Source organism: Caretta caretta, chromosome 6, assembly GCF_965140235.1.
Source record: "Caretta caretta isolate rCarCar2 chromosome 6, rCarCar1.hap1, whole genome shotgun sequence".
Classification (NCBI taxonomy): domain Eukaryota; kingdom Metazoa; phylum Chordata; order Testudines; family Cheloniidae; genus Caretta; species Caretta caretta.
Window position 1 is genome coordinate 9,714,183 of NC_134211.1, and position 26,805 is coordinate 9,740,987.

Here is a 26,805-nt window from a genome sequence, read left to right on the forward strand (position 1 = left end):
AGTACATCTGTTAAGGATTTCTCAAATAAACCTGGGAAAAACACAAATGATGATAACGAGAAGTCCTGTGGCACCTTAAAGACTAACAAATTTATTTGGGCATAAGCTTTCATGGGCTGGAACCCACTTCGTCAGATGCATAAAGTGGAAACTTCAGTTTGGCAGGCATATATATACATGCAAAGATGGGTGTGTTACATGATTATGTGGAGGACCAGTGATAACTAGGTCAATTCAATTAGGGTGGATGTGGCCCACTCCTACCAGTTGATGAGAAAGTGTGAATATGAAAAGAGGGAAAATCACTTTATTCTAGCTCACTACAAAAAGCAATTTTCCTTTTTTGGTATTCACACCTTCTCATCAACTGTTACGAGTGGGCCAAATCCACCCTGACTGAATTGACCTCGTTAGCACTGGTCCTCCGCATAGTAATGTACCACAGCCATCTTTGTATGCATATATATATCTGTCAAACTGAAGTTTCCACTTCATGCATCTGACTAAGTGGGTTCCAGCCCATGAAAGCTTATCCCAAACAAATTTATTAGCCTTAAGGTGCCACAGGACTCCTCGTTGCTTTTGCTGAAACAGACTAACACGGCTACCCCTCTGAAACCTATCCTCCAAAGTGTTGGCAGTCCCCTCAGCTTTGAGTCATCTGCAAATCTGATCAGTATGCTCTCTATTCCTACATCCAGATCATTAATAAAGATGTTTGGTTTGGTAAATCCGCTCAGGTTTACAAAGGCTGCTGTATATCCACTTTCCATTGATGAAGTGGTGAACCAATTAATAAACTTGCACTGCTCGTCTTGAGTAGTGCAAGATGGTATATTCCTGAGGTGCAAGGCTGGGAGCTGGGGGGATTCAGCCGATGCGTTTCTCTGTGTGATTCATGAGTGGCTCTGGGAGCATTCGTGCAATCTAGCTGGGTGCGGGGCGCCATATGCAGTTGTGCTGAGTGATGATAGCACCTGGAGGGGTTTGCTGCTGGTCACTAGCAAAGCATTGTGAGAGACAGCCCAGGCTGGAGAGTTAAGGGGACTCAGTGGTCCCACAGTTCCAGGCTGCACCCTCGGGATCTCGTCACATTGGGATCCGCAGTTCAGCTGCCCTGGACCTAGAAATAAGTGCTGAGACCTCTCGAGAAAGCAGGTAAGAAATTTTTTGACAAAACATTTTTTCACCAAAAAATGCCAATTTGTCAAAATCAAAACTGTTCACAAAACAGAGATGGTTGTGACAAATTCTCCAACTCAAAAAAAGTAGAGAAAAAATGTTCCAAATTATTGATACATCCCATTTTTATATTTTTGAAACGAAAAGTTCCAATTTTTTTACTTCAAAAAGACTTTTTGTTCTGAAATTTAACTTAATTTACACTAAAAAAATGAAAATGAAAAAGATAAAAATCAGAACAAATTGTTTTGACAGTATTGCAAGAACACATTTTAATTGATCTGAACTTAAAAAATGCTTTGGATTTTCAGTTAGTGAAACATTTTGACATTTTGACTTTTTGTCCCAGTTCCTGTAGGGAAAATTTTTCAACATATTAAAAATTCTCTCAGGATGGGAAAATTACTTCCCACCCAGCCCTCCTCCCAAGTTCCCCCAGCTTCCTGCTTGCAACCTCAGAGCTGCACCTGGTCTATGGCAACTCTGAGTTTGTGTTTCAAAAATTTAATTTCATCTGACATTTTCTTTTTTGTTTTTGTTTTTGTTCCTATTTGGAATGAAAACAAATGTCAAAATATTGGAATTTCCCATGGAATGGAAATTCCGAGTTTTGACCAGCTTTAGTTCCTACCTTGGCCTCCTAACACTGAACTAAAGGCATGAGACAGTCTCCTCCAAAACATCAGTTCTACAACAGGAAGGCATGTTGCTGGAGAAATGGAACTTCCCATCAAAAAGAAGCACAAATATAAAGGAGTACAAAAAGTCACATTTCCTGGTTAATGCAGAGATCAGGATTTACCTCCAGGAACCTGTTCACCTCTTCTCTCCCCTGCTCAGCCTTTGTGGCTATCAGCATGAGCTTGTTCTGCAGCTCAGTGAGCTGAGCCAGGCTGTACGTTCTAGAGTCCGTCTTGTCTGTCTGGTGTCCTTGAGCAGCCTTTTCAGCAATATCCCCTGGTAGTAGCAGTGAAATGCAATTATCGAGAGAAGGCTGGAGGGAAAACAGAGTTAAAAAAGATAAATGCTGCTGTGTCTTTATTCTGTGGGACCAATATGTGCACCCATCAAGGCCAATACAAAGCATTTCAGAATCTGTTATTGTGCAAGGGTTTTAATCTTAGAAATCTACTCATTACCTGTGCAAGACAGTAAAGGTAGAAGAATCATTCTAGATCTTTGAAGGTATTATGTATAGCAGACCAAAGATATGCAGAAGCAAAATGAACTATTTGGAGTGCTATGATTTTTTGGGACCAACTTGAAACATCTTAAAGGAGCCTGATTTTCAGACCCATCCGAGCACCCATTGTTAAGGTGCTTCCAACTGGATATTAAAAATCATTGGTCGCTTCTGAAAATCATGGCCAGGTTCCAGCTCTTGGGTCTCGAGCTTCTAGTATGAACCAGGTCTGAATGGGGAAAAGGGATAATTCTAAGTCTGTAGACTCAGTGACTAGTGATTTTGGGAGCCAGTGTGGCTCCTTTTAAAAGAGGCTGATTTTCAGACAGTGCCGAGCTCCTGTTATGTTCATGGCAGACGCGGAGAAGTTAAATAAATATATAAAATACTCTTGCTGGAAGTTTGCATCATAACACTACTTTACTTCTTAGAATTCATAACAATAACACGCAAGGATCCCAACAGAGAGAGAGAGAGAGAGAGAGAGAGAGAGAACAGGCTGCTCCCTAAGACAGAGAGGCACAACTCAATCCACCTTGTTCCAGGCTGGCTCTTTCCAGACTGACTCTGATTGCATGTTTCCCTAGAGCCTGCAAGCAGGATCAGGAAAAACTTAATTTTTAAAGGTTTCAGAGTAGCAGACGTGTTAGTCTGTATTCACAAAAAGAAAAGGAGGACTTGTGGCACCTTAGAGACTAACCAATTTATTTGAACATAAGCTTTCGTGAGCATCCAATGCATCCGATGAAGTGAGCTGTAGCTCACAAAAGCTTATGCTCAGATAAATTGGTTAGTCTCTAAGGTGCCACAAGTCCTCCTTTTCTTTTTTTAATTTTTAAAGTGACGGCCTCCCATTTTAACAGAGCTTTTAATATACCACAGCCCCCACCCTTGAAAACTAGGCCTCTTTCAGGCAGCTCAAGCTGGGCAGCCAAAGTCCCTCTGAAAATGTGGGCCCTTGTATTAAATGCTGCTGAACTTTTACCTTGAATTTCTGAGGTGTGGAGATGATAAAAATCCCATTGCCATTGATGGCCCTGGCCTGAGACATCGAGGAGCGCTCCACGGACCCGTGACAATCGTGGACCATTTGCAGCCACTCTCTGTTGTGACAGGAATCTTTCTATTAAAAACAATTAATGTGTTAGTTCCTGAAGAAGGAATAAAGCTACACACACCAGAACGCTATAGCATCGTTTGCTGAGATACCCATAGTACCCCAGTCGCTGGAGTGTTCACTCCCCTCACAACTTCCCAGAGAGAAAGAGTTAGAATCATTTCCATTGGCAAGATGGCAAAGGAAGTGGTAGCACATAGGAGTTGTGAAGGGCACAAATGATAGACAGAAACACATGTGGGGAAAGACGCTAGAGCAGAGGTGGCCAAACTATGGCCCGCGGGACCATCCTGGCTGGCCCCTGAGCTTCCAGCCGGGGAGGCTAGCCCCCGGCCCCTCCCCTGCTGTCCCCCCTTCCCCGCAGCCTCAGCTCACTGCGCCACCCACTCTCTAGCCCACCGCTCCTGCCGGGCAGCGCAGCGGCGTGGCTGGCTCCAGCATGGTAAGGGGGTGGGGAGTGGGGGAGTCCCAGGGGACAGTCAGGGGACAGGGGGCAGTTGGATGGGGCAGAGGTTCTGGGGGCAGCAGTCAGGGACGGGAAACACAGGGGGTTGGATAGGCATGGGAGTCCTGCGGGGCCTGTTGGGGTGGGGGTGTGGATGGGGTCAGGGCAGTCAGGGGACAGGGAGCAGGGGGGGTTGGATGGGGGTGGGGTCCCAGGGGGGCGGTTAGGGGCGGGGGATCCTGGGGGGGTGGTCAGGAGACAAAAGCAGGGGGCGTTGGATGGGACAGGGGTTCAGAGGGGGGCAGTCAGGGGGTGGGAAGTGAGAGGGGATGGATGGATGGAGGGCAGGGGCCAGGCTGTTTGGGGAGGCACAGACTTCCCTACCCGGCCCTCCATACAGTTTTGCAACCCTGATGTGGCCCTCAGGCCAAAAAGTTTGCCCACCCCTGGGCTAGAGGAATACTGCGGTAACATTATATATAACTATTGCACTCCTCTTTTTCCTTCACCTCAGCTTAACTCTGCCAAAGTTTTCTCTTTCCAGCATGTGTCATTTAAAAAAAAAGGATCACACCACATTAAACCTACCACTCTCCTAGTGAGGATACAGTTAAATTGATGTAATTGTCCTTATACCAGCATAGTTATTCCTGTATTGGAAGGGGAATAAGTGTAGGGCACCAGTATAACTATGCTCATGGTAGGGGCTATGCTGAGTTAAATATTTTGGTTAAAAAAAATCACTCCTATGACTGAAACAATTATACAGAACAAAACGGTGCGGAGAGCAAGGGTATCATTTTCAAGGGACCAAACTCCTAAGTACCTTTTTTAAAAGAGACTTAAGCACTTAGGACTAGCGCTGAACGAAAAATTGATTTTATTTTTTTTGGGGGGGTTAAGAGAGGAGGAAGGGGCAGCAAACTGAAAAATCCAAATCCAAATTCAGTTCAGTTCAATTCAAATCAAAATTGATTTTTTTTGTCACTATGACAGAATGTACCCGTGTCCATACTCTACACACTATTGTAATAATCTTTCTACAAAGTATGCCTTGCAATGTAACATCTGAAAATGTATAATTTGAAGGTGAATATTCTCCTAATAAAATATGTGTGGCAACATTGTATGTGAAGTTACAAGATTTCTTTTTATAATGTTCTTAACACATGTTCCAAACCACAGCAGAAGTTGGCAAACAGCTCTGTCTCAAACAAAGAAATGGGTGCTCTGCTTAATTTGCATTTCAGTGGTAAAGAGAACCATCAAGCAGGAAGGGTAGACATAGAAACCTCAAACAGGTGAGGAAAAGCAGCAGAGAACATCCTTCTCCATAAAGAACGAGGAGTACTTGTGGCACCTTAGACACTAACAAATTTATTTGGGCATAAGCTTTTGTAGACTAAAACTTACTTCATCAGATCTGTGCAGTGGAAAATACAGCAGGAAGATATATATACAAGATATATATACAGAAAACATGAAAAAATGGGGGTTGCCATACCAACTCTAACGAGACTAATCAATTAAGGAGGGCTATTATCAGCAGGAGAAAAAAAACTTTTGTCGTGATAATCAGGATGGCCCATTTCAAACAGTTGACAAGAAGGTGTGAGTAACAGTAGGGGGAAAAATTAGCATGGGGAAATAGTTTTTACTTTGTGTAATGACCCATCCACTCCCAGTCTTTATTCAAGCCTAATTTAATGGTGTCCAGTTTGCAAATTAATTCCAGTTTTGCAGTTTCTCGTTGGAGTCTGTTTCTGAAGTTTTTTTGTTGAAGAATTGCACCTTTTAGGTCTGTAATTGAGTGTCCAGGGAGGTTGAAGTGTTCTCACACCTTCTTGTCACCTTCTCACACCTTCTTGTCAACTGTTTGAAATGGGCCATCCTGATTATCACTACAAAAGTTGTTTTTCTCCTGCTGATAATAGCCCTCCTTAATTGATTAGTCTTGTTAGACTAATGGCAACCCCCATTTTTTCATGTTCTCTCTGTATATAGATAGATAGATAGATAGATAGATAGATCTTCCTACTGTATTTTCCACTGCATGCATCTGATGAAGTGGGTTTTAGCCTACGAAAGCTTATGCCCAAATAAATTTGTTAGTCTCTAAGCTGCCACAAGTACTCCTCTTCTTTTTGCTGATACAGACTAGCATGGCTACCACTCTGAAACCTGTCATCCTTCTCCATAGACTCTTTGTCTCCTGAGTCTCTGCTGGAAATGTTTCTCAAGGGAGGGGCTGATACTATAAAAAGGAGAGACAAGCACCCCAAGACACCCCTCGCCCCCTGCCCATCGATTCACTGCACCAGAAAGGACAAAGGAAGCAGTCATTGAACAGGAAAAGGGGTCCTGACCTAAGAAGTTTGGTCAGTAACACTGCTGAAAGCATGCGGTGAGAAAAGTTTGCTTTGAATTTAACATAATTTATTAAGTTAGGCACTAGTAGTGTTTTTATCTTTATTATTCTCATAACCATTTCTGACTTTTATGCTTCATTACTTGTACTCCTTTAAAATCTCTCTCTTTGTAGTTAATAAACTTGCTTTCTTGTTTTTTTCTAATCCAATGTTTAAAGTAAAGTGTCTGGGAAACTCTATTGGGGGTGACAAGATGCATGCATATTATTTCTATTAGGGCTGTCAAGCAATTAAAAAAATGTATTGTGATTAATCACGCTGTTAAACAATAATAGAATACCATTTATTTAAATATTTTGGATGATTTCTACATTTTTAAATATATTGATTTCAGTTACAACATAGAACAGAAAGTGGACAGTGCTCACTTTGTATTTATTTTTCATTACAAATATTTGCACTGTAAAAAACAAAAGAAATAGTATTTTTCAATTCACCTAATGCAAGTACTGAAGTGCAATCCTTTATCATGAAAGTTGAACTTACAAATGTAGAATTATGTACAGAAATATAATTTCATTCAAAAATAAAAAAATGTAAAACTTTAGAGCCTACAAGTCCGCTCAGTCCTACTTCTTGTTCAGCCAATTGCTCAGACAAACAAGTTTGTTTACATTTGCAGGAGATAATGCTGCCCCCTTGTTGTTTACAATGTCACCTGAAAGTGATAACAGGTGTTTGCGTGGCACTGTTTTAGCCAGCATTGCACGACATTTACATGCCAGATTCATAAAGACTCATATGTCCCTTCCTGGTTCAACCAGCATTCCAGAGGACATGCATCCATGCTGATGACAGGTTCTGCTTAATAACAATCCAAAGCAGGGCAGACCAACGCATGTTCATTTTCATCATCTGAGTCAGATGCCACCAGCAGAAGGCTGATTTTCTTTTTGGTGGTTTGGGGTCTGTAGTTTCCACATCGGAGTGTTGCTCTTTTAAAACTTCTGAAATCATACTCCACACCTCATCCCCCTCAGATTTTGGAAGGCACTTCAGATTCTTAAACTTTGGGTCGAGTGCTGTAGCTATCTTTGGAAATCTCACATTCGTATCTTATTTTGTTTTTTGTCAAATCTGCAGTGAAAGTGTTCTTAAAACGAACAACATGTGCTGGGTCATCATCCAAGATTGCTAGAACATAAACTATCTGGCAGAATGCAGGTAAAACAGAGTGTGGCCAAAGCATGAAGGGGCATATAAATGTTTAGCATATTTGACATGAAAATACCTTGCAATGTGGGTTACAAAAGTGCCATGAAAATGCCTGTTCTTTCTTTCAGGTGACAATGTAAATAAGAAGTGGTTAGCATTATGTCCTGCAAATGTAAACAAACTTGTTTGTCTGAGCGATTGGCTGAACAAGAAGTAGGACTGAGTAGACTTGTAGGCTCTAAAGTTTCACGTTGTTTTGGTTTTGAGTGCAGTTATGTAACAAAAAAAATCTATATTTGTAAGTTGCACTTTTATGACACAGGGATTGCACAACGTCAGTACTTGTATGAGGTGAACTGAAAAATGCTATTTCTTTTGTCATTTTTACAGTGCAAATATTTGTAATAAAAAATAATAATATAAAGTGAGCACTGTACACTTTGTGTTCTGTGTTGTAATTGACATCAATATATTTTAAAATGTAGAAAAACATCCAGAAATATTTAATAAATTTCAGTTGGTATTCTACTGTTCAACAGTGCGATCAAAACTGTGATTAATTGTGTTTATTTTTTTAATCACGATTAATTCTTTTGAGTTAATCGCCTGATTTAACTCTGATTAATTGACAGCCCTACTTTCTATTGAAGAAATACAGAATTTACATAAACTTGTATTGTCCAGGAGAGGGCTGGGCAGTACAAGACATAGATTTCTGGGGGGAAATCTGAGATTGGGAGTGTGTTGGAATCACCCTGGTAAGAGCCAAGGAGTGGCTGGCTGGCTGCAGCACACAGACCTTGCTGGGAGTGATTTGCATGCTGGAGACTGTTTGTGAGCAGTCCAGGCTGGAGGCTACAGCAGAAAAGCCATGTAAAGGGCACCCCAGGTTAGAAATCAGGGGTGACACAGGTACTCATTAGTCTGGATTGTACCCGGGTACGTCACAATCATCAAAACAAAAAACTGGGAGGAAAAAATTCGTTTTGGATTGAACAAAATGTTTCATTTGACCTGAAACTAACTAACTTTGTTTCAGAGTAGCAGCCATGTTAGTCTGTATCTGTAAAAAAAAAAGGAATACTTGTGGCACCTTAGAGACTAACAAATTTATTAGAGCATAAACTTTCATGAGCTACAGCTTACTTCATCACTATGCATCCGATGAAGTGAGCTGTAGCTCACGAAAGCTTATGCTCTAATAAATTCGTTAGTCTCTAACTTTGTTTGTTTACTTAATTGTGGGTCATTTTTGTGGTTTTCACCTTTTTTGTGTTTTGTTGTTGTTGTTTGTTTAAACTAGCTATATTTTAAAATGAAATGCCATTTCAAAATGAAAAATCCAAACAAAATGTTTCAAAATGGCTGAAACAAAGCATAGAAATGTTAACACACCATTTCAACCTGAAAAAAAAAACCTTTCCCTTTTTTTTGGCCAAAACTATTCATGAAATTCACCCCAAATTCACCATTTTGGTGCCCTCAGAATGCATTTTGCAGCTAATGTACAAGTCACCATGCTCTGTTTAGGAACCTGACTGCCATTAAATTTCCATGAGGCATTAGGCTCCTAAGTGCCTAAATCACTTCTAAAAATGTGACAGTCTCCTAAGTCAACTAGACATTTCTGAAACTTTTACCCCAGGACTTAATAATAGAATCAGAGAAATATAGGGCTGGAAGGGACCACAAGGGTTCATCAAATCCAGCCTTCTGTACCGAGGCAGGACCATCCCTGACAAACGTTTGCCCAACCTGCTCCATCCTCCAAAGATAGGCTCCCTTGGAAGCCAATTCCAGAGCTTAAATATCCTTATAGCTAGAAAGTTTTTCCTAATCTCCCTTGCTGCAGATTAAGCCCATTACTTCTTGTCCTACCTCCAGCAGACATAGAGGACAGCTGATTACAGTCCTCTTTATAACATATTTGAAGACCACCAGGTCACCCCTCAATCTTATTTTCTCAAAATTAAACATGCCCAAGTTTTTTTTAACCTTTCCTCACAGGTCAGGTTTTCTAACCCTTTTGTCATTTTTGTTGCTGTCCTCTGGACTCTCTCCAATTTGTCCAAATCTCTCCTAAAGTGTAGCACCCAGAACTGGACACAGTAATCCAGCTGAGGCCTTACCAGCCCCGAGTAGAGCAGGACAATTACCTCCCATGTCTTACATACAACAGTCCTGTTAATACACCCCTGAATGATATTAGCCTTTTTTGCAACTGCACCACATTGTTGACTCACACTCAGTTTGTGATTTCCTATAACACCCAGATCCTTTTCAGCAGTACTCCACCTTGCCAGGTATTCCACACTTTACAGTTGCACATTTGATTTTTCCTTCCTAAGTGTTGTACTTTGCAATTGTCTTCACTGAATTTCATCTTGTTGATTTCAGACCAATTCTCCAATTTGTCAAGGTTATTTTGAATTCTAATCCTGCCCTCCGAAGTGCTTGCAACCCTTCCCCGCTTGATATAATCTGTAAATTTTATAAGCACACTCTCCACTCCATTATCAAAGTCATTAATGAAAATATTGAATAGTACTGGACCTACAGGACCCCATTAGATACATCCTCCCAGTGTAACAGTGAACCATTGATAACTACTTTTTGAGTACAGTCTTTCAACCGATTGTGCACCCACCCACCTTGTAATAATTTTGTCTAGATTTCAGCCGTTACTTGTTTTAAAATTCCACCAAGTGTCACGTCACAATGTCTCTTTAAGATATTTATTTTGAGCAGAAAACAGAAAAACTTACTAGCTTCTTTGGAAGGTTATTGTCATTTTCTACAGCGTCTCTGATGGGATTTAGAGCTGAGGAAAAAGCTTCAAATCCTGATTCGGGAGTCAAGTCGAATAAGATGGGCACAGAGGCAGAGACAGCATCTCGGAAGAACCTCACTTTGTCAATGTCCATGTCGTTTTCTCCTGCAGAAATGGACGCCAGCTCCACAAAGGTAGGAAGTTCCGTTTTGTCTGCAAGAAGAAAAATCCAGCAATGCACGTGAAACAAGCAATCTAAGCTCAAGAATCTACAAATAGTTTGAATCAAAAGCTTCAATGTCTTTGCCCTCCAAAGCTGAAAAATCCCTGTTGTTGCTCCATTTGGATACGTCAATTAAATCAAACAAATAAAATCTCAGATCTAGGAGTGGCCAGAAATTTTCCATCAAAACTTTTTAGAAATAAAATTGTGTTTTTGACTAAACAAATTTTTTGTAGAAAGTCTCCGTTTTCCTCGGAATTTTTTTATTTGTGATTGGAAAACCAGAAACTTGGGAAAATGATTATTTTTTTCTTCATTTTTTAGATTTTTGGCAGTTTTCAACCACAAGTTTTTGGTTGCCAATAGTCAAGATTTTTTCCAGGTTTTAAAGCTGCTCATTTCCACGAACAGTAAAAGTATCAGGGGCTCGCTGTGTTAGTCTGTATCTACAAAAACAACGAGGAGTCCGGTGGCACTTGATGAGGAGATGTCAATACCAAGAGAGGGAAAATTGCTTTTGTAGTGAGCCAGCCACTCCCAGTCCCTATTTAAGCCCAAATTAACAGTGTTAAATCTGCAAATGAATTGCAGCTCTGCAGTTTCTCTTTTAAGTCTGTTTCTGAAGTTTTTTTGTTGAAGGATGGCTACTTTTAAATCTGTGTCCAGGGAGCATCCAGGAGATTGAAGTGTTCCCCTACTGGTTTTTTGTATGTTACAATTCCTGAGGTCTGATTTGTGTCCATTTATTCTTTTACGTAGAGACTGTCAGATTTGGCCAATGTACATGGTAGAGGGGCATTGCTGACATCTATCACATTACTGGTATTGACACCTCCTCATCAACTATTGGGAGTGGGCCACATCCACCCTGACTGAATTGGCTTTGTCAACACTGGTTCTGCACTTGTAAGGTAACTCCCTTCTTTTCACGTGCCAGCATATTTATGCCTGTATCTGTAACTTCCACTCCATGCATCTGCAAAGCTTTTTGCCCATGAAAAAGCTTATGCCCAAATAAATCTGTTAGTCTTTAAGGTGCCACCGGACTCCTTGTTGTTTTTTTACCAACAGTACAGGCACCTTCTCTGGCAGCTCACCTCTTACTGTGCTCAGAAAGTGCAACATTACAAGTGCAACGTGTAACGTCTTTCCTACTGACCTTACAAAGCGCTCTGCTACTGGACACCTTACAACATATGCGGGAGAAAAATATATCGCTCCATTTCATAATTCCCTACCCCAAACCAATGCCTGTCCAAGTGTTCTTACTACACATAAAAATGTCCAGCAACAACCCCCATGGCAGTGAGTTCCACAGTCTCATTATTAGTTTCCTTTACTAAAAAAAGAAGGAAATTGCTGCAGAAAGATCTTGATTTTTTTCCAGCTACAGTCACAGAACTATTGAATAGAACCCTTATGTGAGAACGAACTCCAGAATTATCTTTAACATAATCTGATCTTCAGAAAGACAATGAAGGACCAATTAGGGAAATTTTCAGTGATATTTTATAACTGTTACCATTCAAACACGTGAAAACTCACCATATGCATTACAATCACAAACCTATCTCCGACCCACTGTGAACTTATGAACTCAAGCACGTGAGGGCTACACCATTGGCTCTACATTCTTACTTAGTTTATAAATACTGGTCTAAAGCGCACCTTTTATGACGGTTGTGATCCAAGAGATAAAGTCTTTCTTTGCACACTCAAGAAGTTCCTTCAAGAAGTCAAGCACACTCTCAGGGATGTTACTCAGAGTATCTTTAACCTTTATAATATCATCAGTCATATAATCAAGAGTCTTGTCCTTGAAGTCCTCGTCTTCCTGTTAAAATACAGGATAAAGAACTGTGTTTCTTAGCAAAGAAATGAGACAAGCATTTATTTTAATTAATTTACTGTTTGTGTTGCACTAGGAGCTGCACAAACACAGAGAAGAAAACTGTCCTTGCCCCCAAAACTTTGTTAATGCCGCGTTAAGGTTGCCCAGTGCTGCTTTGTGCCCTTCTAGAATGTGGAGAGTGCCCATACTTAAACCTCTGAAACATAAACCTCTGAAAACAAGGAAATCCAAAATTAAAGTACATGCCACTCCCACTATGCAACCTTAGCTCTGCTTCCAAAAGCTGGCAACAGTTAATAATATAATCCTGTGGGAGTCTATAAAAATCTGCTCAGCCATTTACTATTGTGGATTTTTAGGACTGATCTACACACAAACATGCATTGGTTTAACTAAATCAGGTTCTTAGAACTCATTTAGTTATTTTGGTGGAAATCTGTTTGTTGGACACTCTCATTTTGGAATAGAAGTGGTTAAAGTTGAGTTAACTAAAGTCACTTTTGACTTGGCCTACTCTTATCCAAGAAAAGAGCTGTCCACTGAATTGGTTCTAACTCACACCCTTTTAGTCTCTAAGGTGCCACAAGTCCTCCTTTTCTTTTTGCAGATACAGACTAACATGGCTGCTACTCTGAAATTTGTTATTAATGTGACTAAATTTATTGCAAAAATGCCTTAGGCACCGAACCCCAAAGAGGGTTCTCAGCTGTGAATCCCTGAAAGAGATAGGTGCCTCCATGCAGCCCTGACTTCGGCACCTATGTCTGAAAGAGGGGCAGAGCCTGCACATACCCCTTGTTGTAGGCATCTCCCACTGGATACCTTAGGTTGCTCCCCATTCGTAGGCACCTATCTCTCTCCACACATTGTACAAGGAGCCTGGGCCCTAACCCAGGCTATGTGGATTGCAGTGTTGTTCTCTAGGCACCTAAAAGTTCAGTAGCTTTGTGAATCTAAGACTGAAAGTCTGTGCAGCTCCTAGCGCAATGGTGCCCTGCTCTCTGTCACTGAGTCTGTGCAGCGTCCGGCCTAACAGGGCCCTGATCTCAGGTTATTGCTTCTAGTAGCTGCATAATATAAAAAATTTTTAAAAAATTCATCTTGCTTATGCCATTTTTACATCACTGGAACTCCAGTGTTTTCCATGGAGTCACTCCAGGCTTTCACCTGAGTAAATGAGATCACAATGAGTAGATGTGTAAAATGAGACTGCATTTGTCTAACTAATTGCCCTAATGATATTTATGAGAGTCCTACGTACATATTTGGTCAGGTCATCAAGGAGCTGGAAATCTCCACCAAGTCCCAGTGTCCTTCGTAGCTCATCTATCATTTTGGCTCTCTTCACCACCATGGAGAGTTTCATGTAGTTATTAATCTTAACCACCGCAGCCTCAGCCCATTCAGACTTGCTGCCAGGTTCTCCCTCGCTCTCCTCCATGATTTTAAATTCCTTTCTGAGCACCTGTTCATCTTTTAGCAGCTTTCCAAACTGACTCTCAATGTCACCAAGGCTGATGGAAAAATCTTTAAGGGCCCGATAGGTGTCTCGAAAATCGTCCATGGCCGGGATGTAAACGTTTTCCTGCACTTCATCCAGGGAAAGAAGGGCTTTGTCTGGGAATTCATTCTTGGCAAGTTCCGCTTTCAGCTTCCACAGTTTCCGGAAGAACTGGCTTTCCTGGAGGGTATGAACTTTTCTAACCATGTTGTTGTGTTTAGCGAGTGGGTTCGACTGCAGACCTTCACTTTTCTCCTTTCCATGTATGGAGTATTTCTTCACCAGCATCTGATTCTTAATGCTCTGTTTAATTGCAACACTGAGTTTCATGGCACCTATGTCAACTAAACAGTGTGGGGATAGAAATTTATTAACATGTAATTAATAGATTCCAAGGCCAGAAAGAATCAGTGTGATCATCTAGTCTGACCATCTGTGTAACACAGGCCAAAGACTTCCCCAAAATAATCCTGTGTGAACTAGAACAGATCTTGTAGAAAAACATTTCATAGAAGATTAGGGTTGGAAGGGACCTCAGGAGGTCATCTAGTCCAACCCCCTGCTCAAAGCAGGACCAATCCCCAACTAAATCATCCCAGTCAGGGCTTTGTCAAGCCTGACCTTAAAAACCTCTAAGAATGGAGATTCCACCACCTCCCTAGGTAACCCATTCCAGTGCTTCACCACCCTCCTAGTGAAATACTATTTCCTGATATCCAACCTAAACCTCCTCCACTACAACTTGAGACCATTACTCCTCGTTCTGTCATCTGCTACCACTGAGAACAGTCTAGATCCATCCTCTTTGGAACCCCCTTTCAGGTAGTTGAAGGCTGTTATCAAATCCCCCCTCATTCTTCTCTTCTACAGACTAAATAACCCCAGTTCCCTCAGCCTCTCCTCATAAGTCATGTGCTCCAGACCCCTAATCATTTTTGTTGCCTTCCGCTGGACTGTTTCCAAAACTGGACACAGTACGCCAGATGAGGCTTCACCAATGCCAAATAGAGGGGAACGATCACGTCCCTCGATCTGCTGGCAATGCTCCTACTTATACAGCCCAAAATGCCGTTAGCCTTCTTGGCAACAAAGGCACACTGTTGACTCATATACAGCTTCTTGTCCACTGACACCCCTAGATCCTTTAAATTTGCCCTTTAAATGGCCATGACAACTAGATTTTTATATGAACATTCACAATTCTCATTGTCTTTTAATAAAATAATGATATGGTAATCTGGGATAGCAGCTAACTGTGTGTGTAGCAGAGTCATAGGGGGTGGGACAGTAAACATTATGAATATAATTAAATACAGAGAGCTACACCGAAAGAAGGTTACAGTTGCAAAGTATTCAAGTATTAGGAAATTCCCAGGGTCACAAAGAAGACCATCTAAATGTAACCCGTGTGTAACCACTGCTGTGACATCTGCCTGAGTCTGCAGAGACCCTGTGACAATCATTCTGAAAGGAGGAACTGCCCCAAGTGTAACCGTTCCACAGAGGAAAATTCTCAATCTAGCTGTAAAGCAGATTCTCAGAGGCCATAAAGGATTATTCCGATCTTCCAATCCAGCTTCCGGCATAACCCAGGCCAGAGACTCTTCCCCAGTGACTCCTGCATCCGGCCCAGTAACTCCTGGCTGAGCTATAGCGGAGCATTGAGAAAGAGACACCTCATCTCCATTGACAGATTCCCAGTGATGGAGAATCCATCCTGTCCCTAGGGCAGCTATTCCAGTAGTGAATTCCCCTTGCTGGTAAACACAAGCCCCTTATTCCCAGCCAAAATTTGTCTCCCTTCAGTTCCCAGCCAGCAGGTCTGGCTTTGGCTTTGTCTGGAAGTTAAAGACCTCTCTGCTCCCAGCTATTCCTTCCTTGTGTTGGTCCTTATAGACCAGGATCATGTCACCTCTTAACCTTCTTTTGGATAAGCCCAGTAGGTTGAGCTCCCTCACTCTCTCACTGGGAGGCAGGTTTTCCAGACCTCGAATCATTCTTGTAGCTCTTTCCTGAAACCTTTCAGTTTTGCAACATCCTTTTGGAAGTATGGACACCAGAACTGGACACAGAGTATACAGTAATGGCCTCACCAGTGCCATATACAGAGGTAATATCATCTCCCTTCTTCTATTCTATATTCCCCTGCTCATACAACCCAGGACTGTATTTGCCCTCTTAGTCACTGAACTGCACTGGGAGTTCATATTCAGTTGATTTCCATCAGAATCCCCTTTCTAGTGTTGCTGCTTTCCAGGATATAGTCCTCCCTCTGACATTGCACCCGATAATGCTTTATGGAAATATGCTCATGAATGTAAATATGACATAACTGGAATATGTTTTATGCTACATATGCCATGTTACATATCTCTGTAAAGGTTATGATCTACTGAATATATTCATCCTATTTGTATCCATGTGTCATTTTTGTACTCAACGTTATGAATATTGGCTGTGTACTTGCTTGATTTTAAGTAGCCTTAGCAAAGTATTTGGTCAGCTTCTTGAGAAATGAATGTGCAAGTTACGTGCCCAATGAAGAAACACTTAATGGACAATGGATCTTGGAAGGCTCCAATCCACATAAGAAGTCTACTTGAAGATGTTCGAGGTAGCATGTGAGCCATGGCTGCTACCTGTAAGTCCTGAGTCATGCATGGACATGTGACTTGCCCATGTGACTCCAAAACTCCATCTTGGAGCTGGGATTCTACACAGGGGCAGGGAGGGGTGTCCACCCACAAGAGAAAATCTATTTAAACCCCTGGGAGACCCCTCCATTTTGTCTTCAGCTGGCTCAAGAGATAGCCTCTCCACCCCCAAAGGATACCTGAAAGAAACTGGAACAAAGGACAGTAACCATAGGGGGTGGGAGTGATTGCCGGACCCAGACTAGAAGGAGTCTAGCCTGTAAAAGGAAGCTTACTGGAACACCTCTGAGGGTGAGGTTTTATCTGTATTCAGCTTTCTTACGGTATTAGGCATAGACTTGTATGTTCTATTTTATATTGCTTGGTAATTCACTTTGTTCTGTCTGTTACTACTTGGAACCACTTAAAATCCTACTTTCTGTATTTAATAAAATCACTTTTTACTTATTATTTAACCCAGAGTATGCATTAATACCTTGTGGGGGAGGCAAACAGCTGTGCATATCTCTCTATCAGTGTTATAGAGGGCGAACAATTTATGAGTTTACCCTGTATAAGCTTTATACAGGGTAAAACGGATTTATTTGGGGTTTGGACCCCATTAGGAGTTGGGCATCTGAGTGTCAGAGACAGGAACACTTTTTAAGCCTCCTTCAGTTAAGCCTGCAGCTGTTCCGGGACATGGTTCTGACTTGGGTCTGGGTTTGCAGCAGGCTAGCGTGTCTGGCTCAAACCAGGCAGGACACTGAAGTCCCAAGCTGCCAGGGCAAAAAAGCAGGGGCAGAAGTAATCTCAACACATCAGTTGGCAGTTCCCAAGGGGTTTTCTGTGATCCAACCCATCACACCCCCCATCCAGTAAGTGTGTAAGAAATTCTATTATTATGTACTGTAGGAGAACAGAACAGGATGGTACCATTTATGATGCCCATGATGCAGCTGCATAGATACAGAAATGCTCGTCTTTGCTCTGTCTGCTTTTTCAGCTGCTCAAACTCATTTCTTCTGACATCCAGCACTTCCTTTATATATTGAGAATAAGATGGCTCTGGAAAAGAGATACACAAGATTTTTGAGACAATCTCTATGATATGGGGAAGGTGCTCTGAATTTAACTGATGCAACAACAAATATCTGCCTGAGTCTGCAGAGTGCCTCAGGTAATAGCACTGAGAACTACTGGGTGGAGCTTATGTTGTGGGAAGAGCTTGGAAGAGAACTTTTGTCCCTCAACTTCTTACAAATCATACAAACATTTTGCAAGCAGCATGAAGTATTGGAGTTCCTGATATAATCAGCATAAATAGCCAAAACTGAATATTGTAAATGTCTAGAATGTAACTGCATTTTTAAAATAAATGGTAAGGGTGCTGCAAATATCTAGCTGCTACCAGGTGTTCATAAAGAAGGAGTGTTTTAACTTAAAAAATGTCAATCCATCACATTTAACACAGTGGTTTTCAATTATCCCCCCCCCATATTTTAAGACTCCACCTTTGAATATTTTATTTATTAACAACAACTGGTTTTATGATATTCTATAGAAGTTGCAATAACATACGGTTTGCATTTTATATTCATTTTTCTTTTCTGACTGTATTAGAAAAAAAATGAATATGTTTAAGGCACCTCTTAGGGATAAAAGTATGAAGCTGCAAACTCACCGATGAGAGTCAGCATCTCGGCAAATTCCTGTGTGTGTTGTAGAATGGCAGGTAGCATCTCGAATGGGATGTCTCCAGAAAATACACTAAGACCCACAAAGGAGAACAACTCAGACACCTTTGAAAGCAGCAGTTGTGCGTCTCCGTTGATTTGATTTTGAACCTTGGGCTTCAAATTTTCTGCAAAATACAAAAATACAAAAAATATAGTGAGATACTGGGAATGATTTCAGAAAATGCACTGGAGTTTTCTTCTTTATTTTAACAATAAACCCCAGAAAATGTTAACAGTTTCTCACTTCCTTGACTTCATTGGGACAACTCAGCTGCATTATGATAAGCCCTGGCATACTCCTAAGTAGAGCTGGGCAAATAATAGATTTATCAGTTCACCGGTAATTCCAAAAAAATCCGGGGGAAAATCATTTTGAGTAGACCCGAAATTGAAATTTTTTGAAACTTTTGGTGAATCAAAAAGTTGAAATAATTTTATTTCCTGGCAAAACCATTTTGTTATGGGTTTGTGTGTTTTTAATGGTTTTTTTTTATTTTATTTTTATAAAATTGAAGGTAATTTCAACATAAACAGTTGTTTCAAACTCAAAAATTGAAACTTTTTTTCCAAAATGTCAAAACAAAACATTTCAATTTTTTTTGTTTCCCCTCCTCCCCCATCAAAACAGTTTGGTGAAATGGACACAAATTCATAAAACGATGATGCTGAATCTATATTTTTTGCCCAAAAAAGGTTGTGTCTAAAAAATTTTAACCATTTTTAGTCTTAAATCTCTAAGGGCCAGATTTTCAAATGCATTTAAGGCATCTACAGCTGGAGATAGATGACTAGTGGGATTTGGCACCCAGCCAACTCCTTTTCACTTAACTATGATCCCAATAAGTTGAACCCATTCTGAGATCACTGGAACAAAATGTCCACATAGAAACTCACGGACAGCTGAGATAATATCCAAGCCCATGGAGGAGTTGAGTAGCCATTTGAGAACTCTGGCTGTGTTCTCTTCAAACCGGTTAGCATTCGCTATCTGATTCAATTCTTCAGTCCACGTACTTTCAATGATAATAGATACGATCTGTGCAAGAACTGGCTTGTTTGTCTTTGAAAATTTGTGAAGAATTTCTTTCAACATTGACTTCTATAAGAAAGAATATTTTCTAACTATATGGGTAGAGATATTTTACACACACACACACACAGAGCTTAAAACCATCTCTCAAATTCTGCTGATGTTTTTGTACAGTGTATAAAGCACTACTCACGTCTGTAACATAACTACAGCTGAGGGAATAATGGATTTTTGGGTTTAGGGGCTGAACTAAAACCCCTTTATTAAGTTTCTTGTTGAACTTAAAACTCAGAAAATGCCATTTTGAATCAAACAGTTTCTGGTTGACTCAAAAATTAATTATTTAAAAGCAGGGGCAACTCGTGGGAGGGGAGAAGTGGGTCACATGATGGCCTGCACGTTGGCGTGGCCCACGGTGAGCCCCACACACACACTTTTCCAGAGGTGCCCCCCCCGCAGCGTTGCCACTGTTTAAAGGGTTTTGATTTGATTTAAGTCAACCGAAACATTTTAGTCAACTTAAATAGTCAGGGTTTAGCTGATAGCCATATTTGGGGTCGGGAAGGAATTTTCCTCCAGGGCAGATTGGAAGAGGCCCTGGAGGTTTTTCGCCTTCCCCTGTAGCATGGGGCACGGTTCACTTGCTGGAGGATTCTCTGCTCCTTGAAGTCTTTAAACCATGATTTGAGGACTTCAATAGCACAGACATAGGTGAAAGGTTTTTTGCAGGAGTGGTGGGTGAAATTCTGTGGCCTGCATTGTGCAGGAGGTCTGACTAGATGATCATAATGGTCCCTTCTGACCTTAATATCTATGAATCTATGAATAGACATTGTTTTTGAGTTTTTCATTTTGATTTGGCTATTTTGGGATGTTTTTCACTTTTTGGGGGGGTCCATGTGTATTTTTTTTAATTGACCAACTTTGAGAATAAAATGCCATTTCAAAATGAAAAGTCGCAATGTTTTGAAAAAGCGAAAATGTTCAATTTTTAGGATTTTTTTCAGTTTTTCCCCCCAGAACTATTTGTTGAATTTGACCCAAATTTGTGAATAGCTTTGGAGCTCCAAAAAATGCATTTTGGGGGCAGAAAAACTATTTGCCCCTCCAAAAAATTGCCCCTTATAACACCTATTAATCATTTAGTAACACTTTATAATCTATTTGTAAGTGTTCCCCTCATATAAAGTGTGACCAATAGTATAATAAACATGCACAAAACCATCCAGCATGGCAGAGTGGGGAACAGAGCTCAGGATTTCCTGGCTTCTGGTCCCTCTCTTCAGTGAAGGTCAGGCAGGTGCTACACAGGAGGGAAGAGAGAGATTCTGCTATACCTTGCTTTTTGTCAGCCCTTTGATACTCTGAATGATGTGTTGTGAAAAGCAGTTTTCCAATTCTGTATCTCGGAACTTGTTAATGTTAATGAAAACCAAGTAGTAATCAAACAGATGTTTATGGTTCACCTAGAACAAGGAAACATTTGTTATGCAACCATCCTTTATACCCTCAGAAAAACCTTTCTTAAAGCTCATGATGAGTCAGATAGGAACATAACAACGGCCACACTGACCAATGGTACTCCTGGGGGAATTCTGTGCCAAAAAATTAAAAATTCTGCGCACAATATTTTAAAATTCTGCAAATTTTATTTGTTAAAATAACACTACATAATCACATCAGATTCAATTATTTTGGTAATTTATTTCAAAATACCTGTCAGCAAGTATGTCTGTAACAATACAGACACACGAAAGATTTTCCCCCAGGAGTAGAGAGTTAAAGAAACCCCTATGACAACCCAAGTTCCTGTTTCTCTGCCCCCTCCCCTGGCCAGAGCCCAGCCAGGAGGCTAGACACCCACAACTCCTCTCAGGCAGAGCCCAGCTGTGGGGGGCCCCCTTGTCCAGATACCCACAGCCTCTCCCCCCGCCCCCTCCCGAGAGCCCAGCCACCCACCCCTTGCCCCTCAGGACACAGGGATCCAGAGGTAGAAACAGCCTGATGCTGGGTCCCAGGTTTGTGTGGAGTTTGCTGCGCACCACCCTCTCCTTCTCTCAGGGCATGCTGGGATCAGCAGCAGGAACCCTCTAGCTCCTTCCCCTTCCCTCCCAGCAGTGTCTTCTATGTGCGAGCTGGGCTCTGCCAGGTCCAGAGGCCCCTAGTGGCAATCAGCAGCACTGCAACCCATTTCTGTAGGGGAAAGGAAACTCTGTGCAAAAAACATTAATTTCTGCAAAATTCTGAATTGTGCAGTGGTGCAGAATTCCCCCAGGAGTACAATGGTTCAGCTAACCTAGGATACCGGGCTAGATGAACCACTGTACTCCTGGGGGAGTGGCCAATGCCAGGTGCTTCAAAGGTAACAAACATCAGGGCAATTATCAAGTGATCCTTCCCCTGTCATCAGATCCTCAGCTGGTGTAAATCAGTAGGTCCACACTGGAGTCACACCAACGTATACCAGCTGAGGACATCATTCGCTGCAATGTCAAGTGGGGGTGAAATGACACCTGATCATGCCCCTGATGGTAGCAATTTACATTCCCTTTGCACAGATGTAAATGATGCACAGGTTGCAAATCCATGAGGAATCAGGTCATAGATTTCAAGACCAGAAGGACCATTGTGATCATCTAGTCTGACGGCCTGTATAATACAGGCCAGAGAAGGGGAGGTTACTTACCTGTAACTGGAGATTCTTCAAGATGTGTGGTCCCAATCTGTATTGCACTGAAGGGTGCCCAGAGCTGGAGCTTTTCAAAGTACTAGTATCCATCAGTCTGTGCATGTGCCCTTACATTGCCTTACACTGTGGTTTTGCCTGAGGCAATAAAGGGCGGGGTGGACTGACTGTGTCTTCAGTTTCTTCTTCACTGCAGACCTATCAGATCCGCAGCAAAGGGGAAGGAGGGTGGGTTTGGAATACAGATAGGGACCACACATCTCAAAGAACCTCCAGTTACAGGTAAATAACCTCCCCTTCTTCTTCAGGTAATTAACAAGCAGTACCTAGGTAGGCGGGGGTGTGAGGAAGACAATGGAATCGTTGAGGGAGAACAAACAAGGGTAGGAAGTTCAGAGACTTACAGAACTTTCAGAAACAAGAAAACTACTACTGAACACCATGGAAGATCCTGTCTACATGCAGTACCCAGACATGGGTGCTGGAGGGGGCAGGGGTGTTTTTGGTTGGAAACTGCCAAAATGGTGTCCCCAGCTGTTAACTCTATGAAACTCTCAGAAACAAGAAACTACTACATAAACCATTAAAATTCCTAACTAAAGAGTAAAAACCATTTTATTTGGAAAATGCATCACCAAGGATGAGAGGCCAGCAGAAGCTGTGACTGAGACCACGCGGCAGTAAGAAGGAACTGAAGACGCAGTCAGTCCACCCCATCCTTTATCATCTTGGGCAAAACCACCAGGCAAAGTAAGGACACATGCATGGACCGACAGTCACCACTACACTGAAAAACTCTGGGTGCATGGTGCACATGCATTGCCTTCAGTGAAATACAACAGGGACCCCCCCATCACTGAAAGAACTTCCCTGATTTAATTCCTATTTGAACTAGAGCAGATATCTTAGAAAAAACATCCAAACTTGATTTTAAAATTGCCAGTGATGGAGAATCCACCAAAACACTTGGTAAATTGTTCCAATGGTTTATTCCCCTCACTGATAACATTTTACACATTTCCAGTCTGAATTTGTCTAGCTTCAACTTCCAGTCATTGGATTATATTAGACCTTTCTCTGTTAGACTGAAGAGCCCATTATTTAATATTTGTTCCCCATGTAGGTGCTTAGAGACTGTGATCAAGTCACCCCTTAACCTTCTCATCTAGCCCCTCATCATCTCGTGCTTATACAGCTGTAACCTCCTCCTCTCTGGCCTGGACAAATCCCATCTTCTTCACTGAATCTGTTCAAAACCCTGCCACAAGGATCATTGTCCTGGCTCGTCACTTTGCTCACATCACACCCAACACTGTGGCATTTTCTCTACTCCATCATATCAAGCACAAAGTACTTGTCTTCACTTTCATGGACCTGCACTGCTGGTACTCACCCTGCCTCTCATCTCTCTTTTTCTAAATATTTCCTTAAACACAACTGATGCTATGATGCCTAGAGCTGTGTGAATCATGGTTGTGGGGTTATTTTGGTTTGCTGACAATTCCAGAAAAAATCAGGAACAATACTTGTTTTGGGTCAAACATTTCATTTTGATTTCAAGCATGTTTAAACTATTTTTAAAAAAATAAAATCAAAGGAAATTTCTAAATGAAAAGTCACAGTTCAAATCAAAAACTTGAAACGTTTCAGTTGATAAATATCAAAACAAAAATGATATGAACCATTGTACTCCTGTACTTTCTGTTTGGTTTTGTTTTGTTTTCAACCAACCAAAGCAACTGAGGGAAATCAACACAAACTTGCAATATTGTTTTGATGTCACCGAATTTGCTTTTTTCAGCAAAAAAATTTTGTCCAAAAATGTTCCCCAACTCTACTTTCAAGGACCTTCACAGCTGGTCCCTACTCTGTCCCTCATACTCCATCTCCCTCTAAATCTCTCCTTAAAAACAATGGATGCTGTGATGGTCCCCCATGGTACGCTGCTACTGTTGCTTATTCTTCCAATAATAATCATCCAACTGCTCTCTTCCCCATCTGTCTGTACCTCCGTTTCAGTTCTCTGAGGGAAAGACCATCTTTCTGATTTTCAATTAGTCAACTCACCCTTTTTATCCACTCCGCAAACAAAGATTTAATAAGTTTTTGCCAGTCACGGGTCCACTCTTCACAGAACAGCCCAGTGGAAATGAGCTGCTGCCATTTCTAAGAACAGAATAAACCTATCAGTTGACTATTTTTAATAGGAATGAAAAAATCAGTTTCACTGGGATTTTTTGGACTCACGTCAATATAATCAAAAAAGACTTTTTCCTGTTCAGACAATTTGGGGAATAACTCCTTGATCCATGATTCTGCTACATTCATAAATTCCTTGAGCCCTTGGGTCCGCTTAAGGTCCTGGAAATCCTTGAAAATAAAAAAAGAAGCAAGTTACAGAAGTTGTAAACTCAGCTTTTCATCTCCTTTATAGACATTAAATGAAACACTTGAAAAGAAAGTCACCAATTTCAAGACTGCATTTCAAGACTTGGTACTATTCAGAAGCCTAAATATCAGGTCATTGGAAAATTCAGTTGTGCAAAACTCATTATCAGATGGCTGGAGAAACGACAGATTTAAGTAGTTCTGGGAGCTACAAGAGAAAATAACTGAAACCAAGGGCCTGTCTACATTGGGAAGCTACTGCGCTGAAACTTTCTTGCTCAAGGGTGTGAAAACTCACCACCACCACCCCCAAGTGCAACAAGTGTCAGTTCTGTAAAGCACCAGTGTAGACAGGATACGAGTGCTGGGAGCGCGAAGTGGTTTACCTAGAGCGCTGGGAGAGCTGTCTTCCCGGTGCTCGCGTACGACCACACTGTCCCTTTAAGCACTGCCATGGCAGTGCTTTAAACTGCTAAGCGTAGACTTAGCTCAAGAGACAAACTGGGCCAAGTTGAAGTGATTCAGTGAGCAAACCCTTTTTTTAGGGTTGCCATCTTGCGCTTCAGAATCTAAACTTAATTAAAAATAAAGTCATTCTTCTAAGGCCTTAAGGGTGCTAATAAACCCTCCGAATTGTGAACAAAGCGCGATTCATAGTTTGATAGATTTAAAAGTCAGAAGGGACCATCGTCATGACCTGGTCTGACCTCCTGTAAACACAGGCCAGAGAACTTTCCCAAAATAATTCCTGTTTGAACTAGAGTATATCTTTAAAAAAAAAAAATCCAATCTTGATTTAAAAGCTGCTAGTGACAGGGAGAATATTTCAGTGGGGTGTTAACTCTGAATCATAGAATATCAGGGTTGGAAGGGACCTCAGGAGGTCATCTAGTCCAAGTCCCTGCTTAAAGCAGGACCAAGCCCCAGTTTTTGCCCCAGATCCCTAAATGGCCCCCTCAGGGACTGAACTCCCAACCCTGGGTTTAGCAGGCCAATGCTCAAACCACTGAGCTATCCCTCCCCATTGTAATTGAAGCCTCATTGTAATTGAAAGGACCACATTGTCAGCTATTTTACTGCTGATCAAAACATCCAAGAGATGAGGTCACATTGTGAAGCTTCTCCACTATCTACTGAGCACTTTCTTGCGCCCTTCCAGAGCATCTACATTTAAATCTCTGAAAGCCAGGCAGTTTCAGAATTAATGTAACACAAACTTAAACCTCTGAAAACCAGGAAATACAGTGTTAACGTCCAGGCCACCCCCAAAAAACAACCTTAAATCTTTGAGCAATGTATGCCCCAACACCCCCAACAACACACACATCAGCGCTCTGCCCTGACAGATGCAACAGAAAGTGTGAGCACTGTAGGACACAGTCTAACACATAGGCACCGACTTGGTGGGTGCTCCGGGGCTCGAGTACCCATGGAAAAAAAAATTGTGGGTACTCAGTGCCCACTGGCAGCCAGCACCTCCTGCCCCCCAGCACCTCCCATCTGCTGGCGGCCTCGCCGATCAACTCCTTCCCCTCCCCTGCAACGTCTCCCGCCTACCACGATAAGCTGTTCAGTGGCATGCAAGAGGCACTGGGGGGAGGGACCAGAGTGGGGGCGGGAAGATGTGGGGCAGGGTGGAAAGAGGAAGGGCAGGGGTGGTGCTTTGGGAGACGGGTGGAGTGGGGGTGGGGCCTGGGGTGGAGCGGGAGTCGAGCACCCCGCCCCTCCCGCCCCCGGGAACTCGAGCACCCCGCCCCTCCCGCCCCCGGGAACTCAGAAACTCAGCGCCTCTGGTCTAACATGTTCTCTTTTCTAGAGCAAAATTCAGTTTTCAGTCAGGCGTAGCAAACAGGAGCTACCTACCCCTGGCCTACACCCCAACACTGAGCCTGCTCTACACAAACCACCCCTGACAGGCAAACAGTTCCCTGCCCTTCACCTGTGCACAGAGAATTCCTCCTGAGACGTTGCTTTCGCTTGCCCCTCAGAGACCACAGGATGTGTGCGACCAGATTACTGACCACCCCCACCGCTACTGACACAGGCTAACGACCTCAGCCCTCATCCTGGATCCCTCACGTTACACATGCACTGTGCCTCAGATCGCAGTCACCGCCCTTCCAAGCTGCTCCAATGAATCTCTCCACCACGCAGTACAGCTGCGCTTAACACAATGTGGCGGGATTAGTTGGAACAGGCTGGCAGAGCTGGTTGATCAGTAGCTGGTGTAAATTGGCAACAGCTCCACTGCAGTCAATGATACCACAGCTGGTATGAATCATCCAAAGGTCCACTGGAATCAATGGAGCTGTGGCAACCAGAGGAGGACCCGGCCCACTGAGTGCACACTAGGAAATTGTATAACAAGATTCCACCATTGCTACCACTGGTTCACCAGTGGGAGCCCTGGTGTAGACAAGGCTCCGGAGGTTTCTGGCATGTTTGCCATGCTTCCAATTAGCCTGCTCTGAG

General features: G+C 42.1%; 1 protein-coding gene across 3 annotated transcripts in view; it reads right to left on the reverse strand.

Annotated features, from left to right (window-relative positions):
• Nucleotides 1–26,805, reverse strand: part of LOC125637905 (E3 ubiquitin-protein ligase rnf213-alpha) — a 174,646-nt gene that overhangs the window by 83,220 nt on the left and 64,621 nt on the right. For all 3 annotated transcript variants that reach the window (XM_048852965.2, XM_048852963.2, XM_048852966.2), the window contains 11 exons: nt 24,193–24,315; nt 24,013–24,111; nt 20,597–20,725; nt 19,124–19,328; nt 18,175–18,354; nt 17,427–17,558; nt 13,618–14,201; nt 12,173–12,338; nt 10,277–10,494; nt 3,351–3,488; nt 1,985–2,176 (listed from right to left, as the gene is read on the reverse strand). In XM_048852965.2, the coding sequence (XP_048708922.2) occupies nt 1,985–2,176; nt 3,351–3,488; nt 10,277–10,494; nt 12,173–12,338; nt 13,618–14,201; nt 17,427–17,558; nt 18,175–18,354; nt 19,124–19,328; nt 20,597–20,725; nt 24,013–24,111; nt 24,193–24,315 (2,166 nt within the window). The remainder of the gene's footprint in view (nt 1–1,984; nt 2,177–3,350; nt 3,489–10,276; nt 10,495–12,172; nt 12,339–13,617; nt 14,202–17,426; nt 17,559–18,174; nt 18,355–19,123; nt 19,329–20,596; nt 20,726–24,012; nt 24,112–24,192; nt 24,316–26,805) is intronic.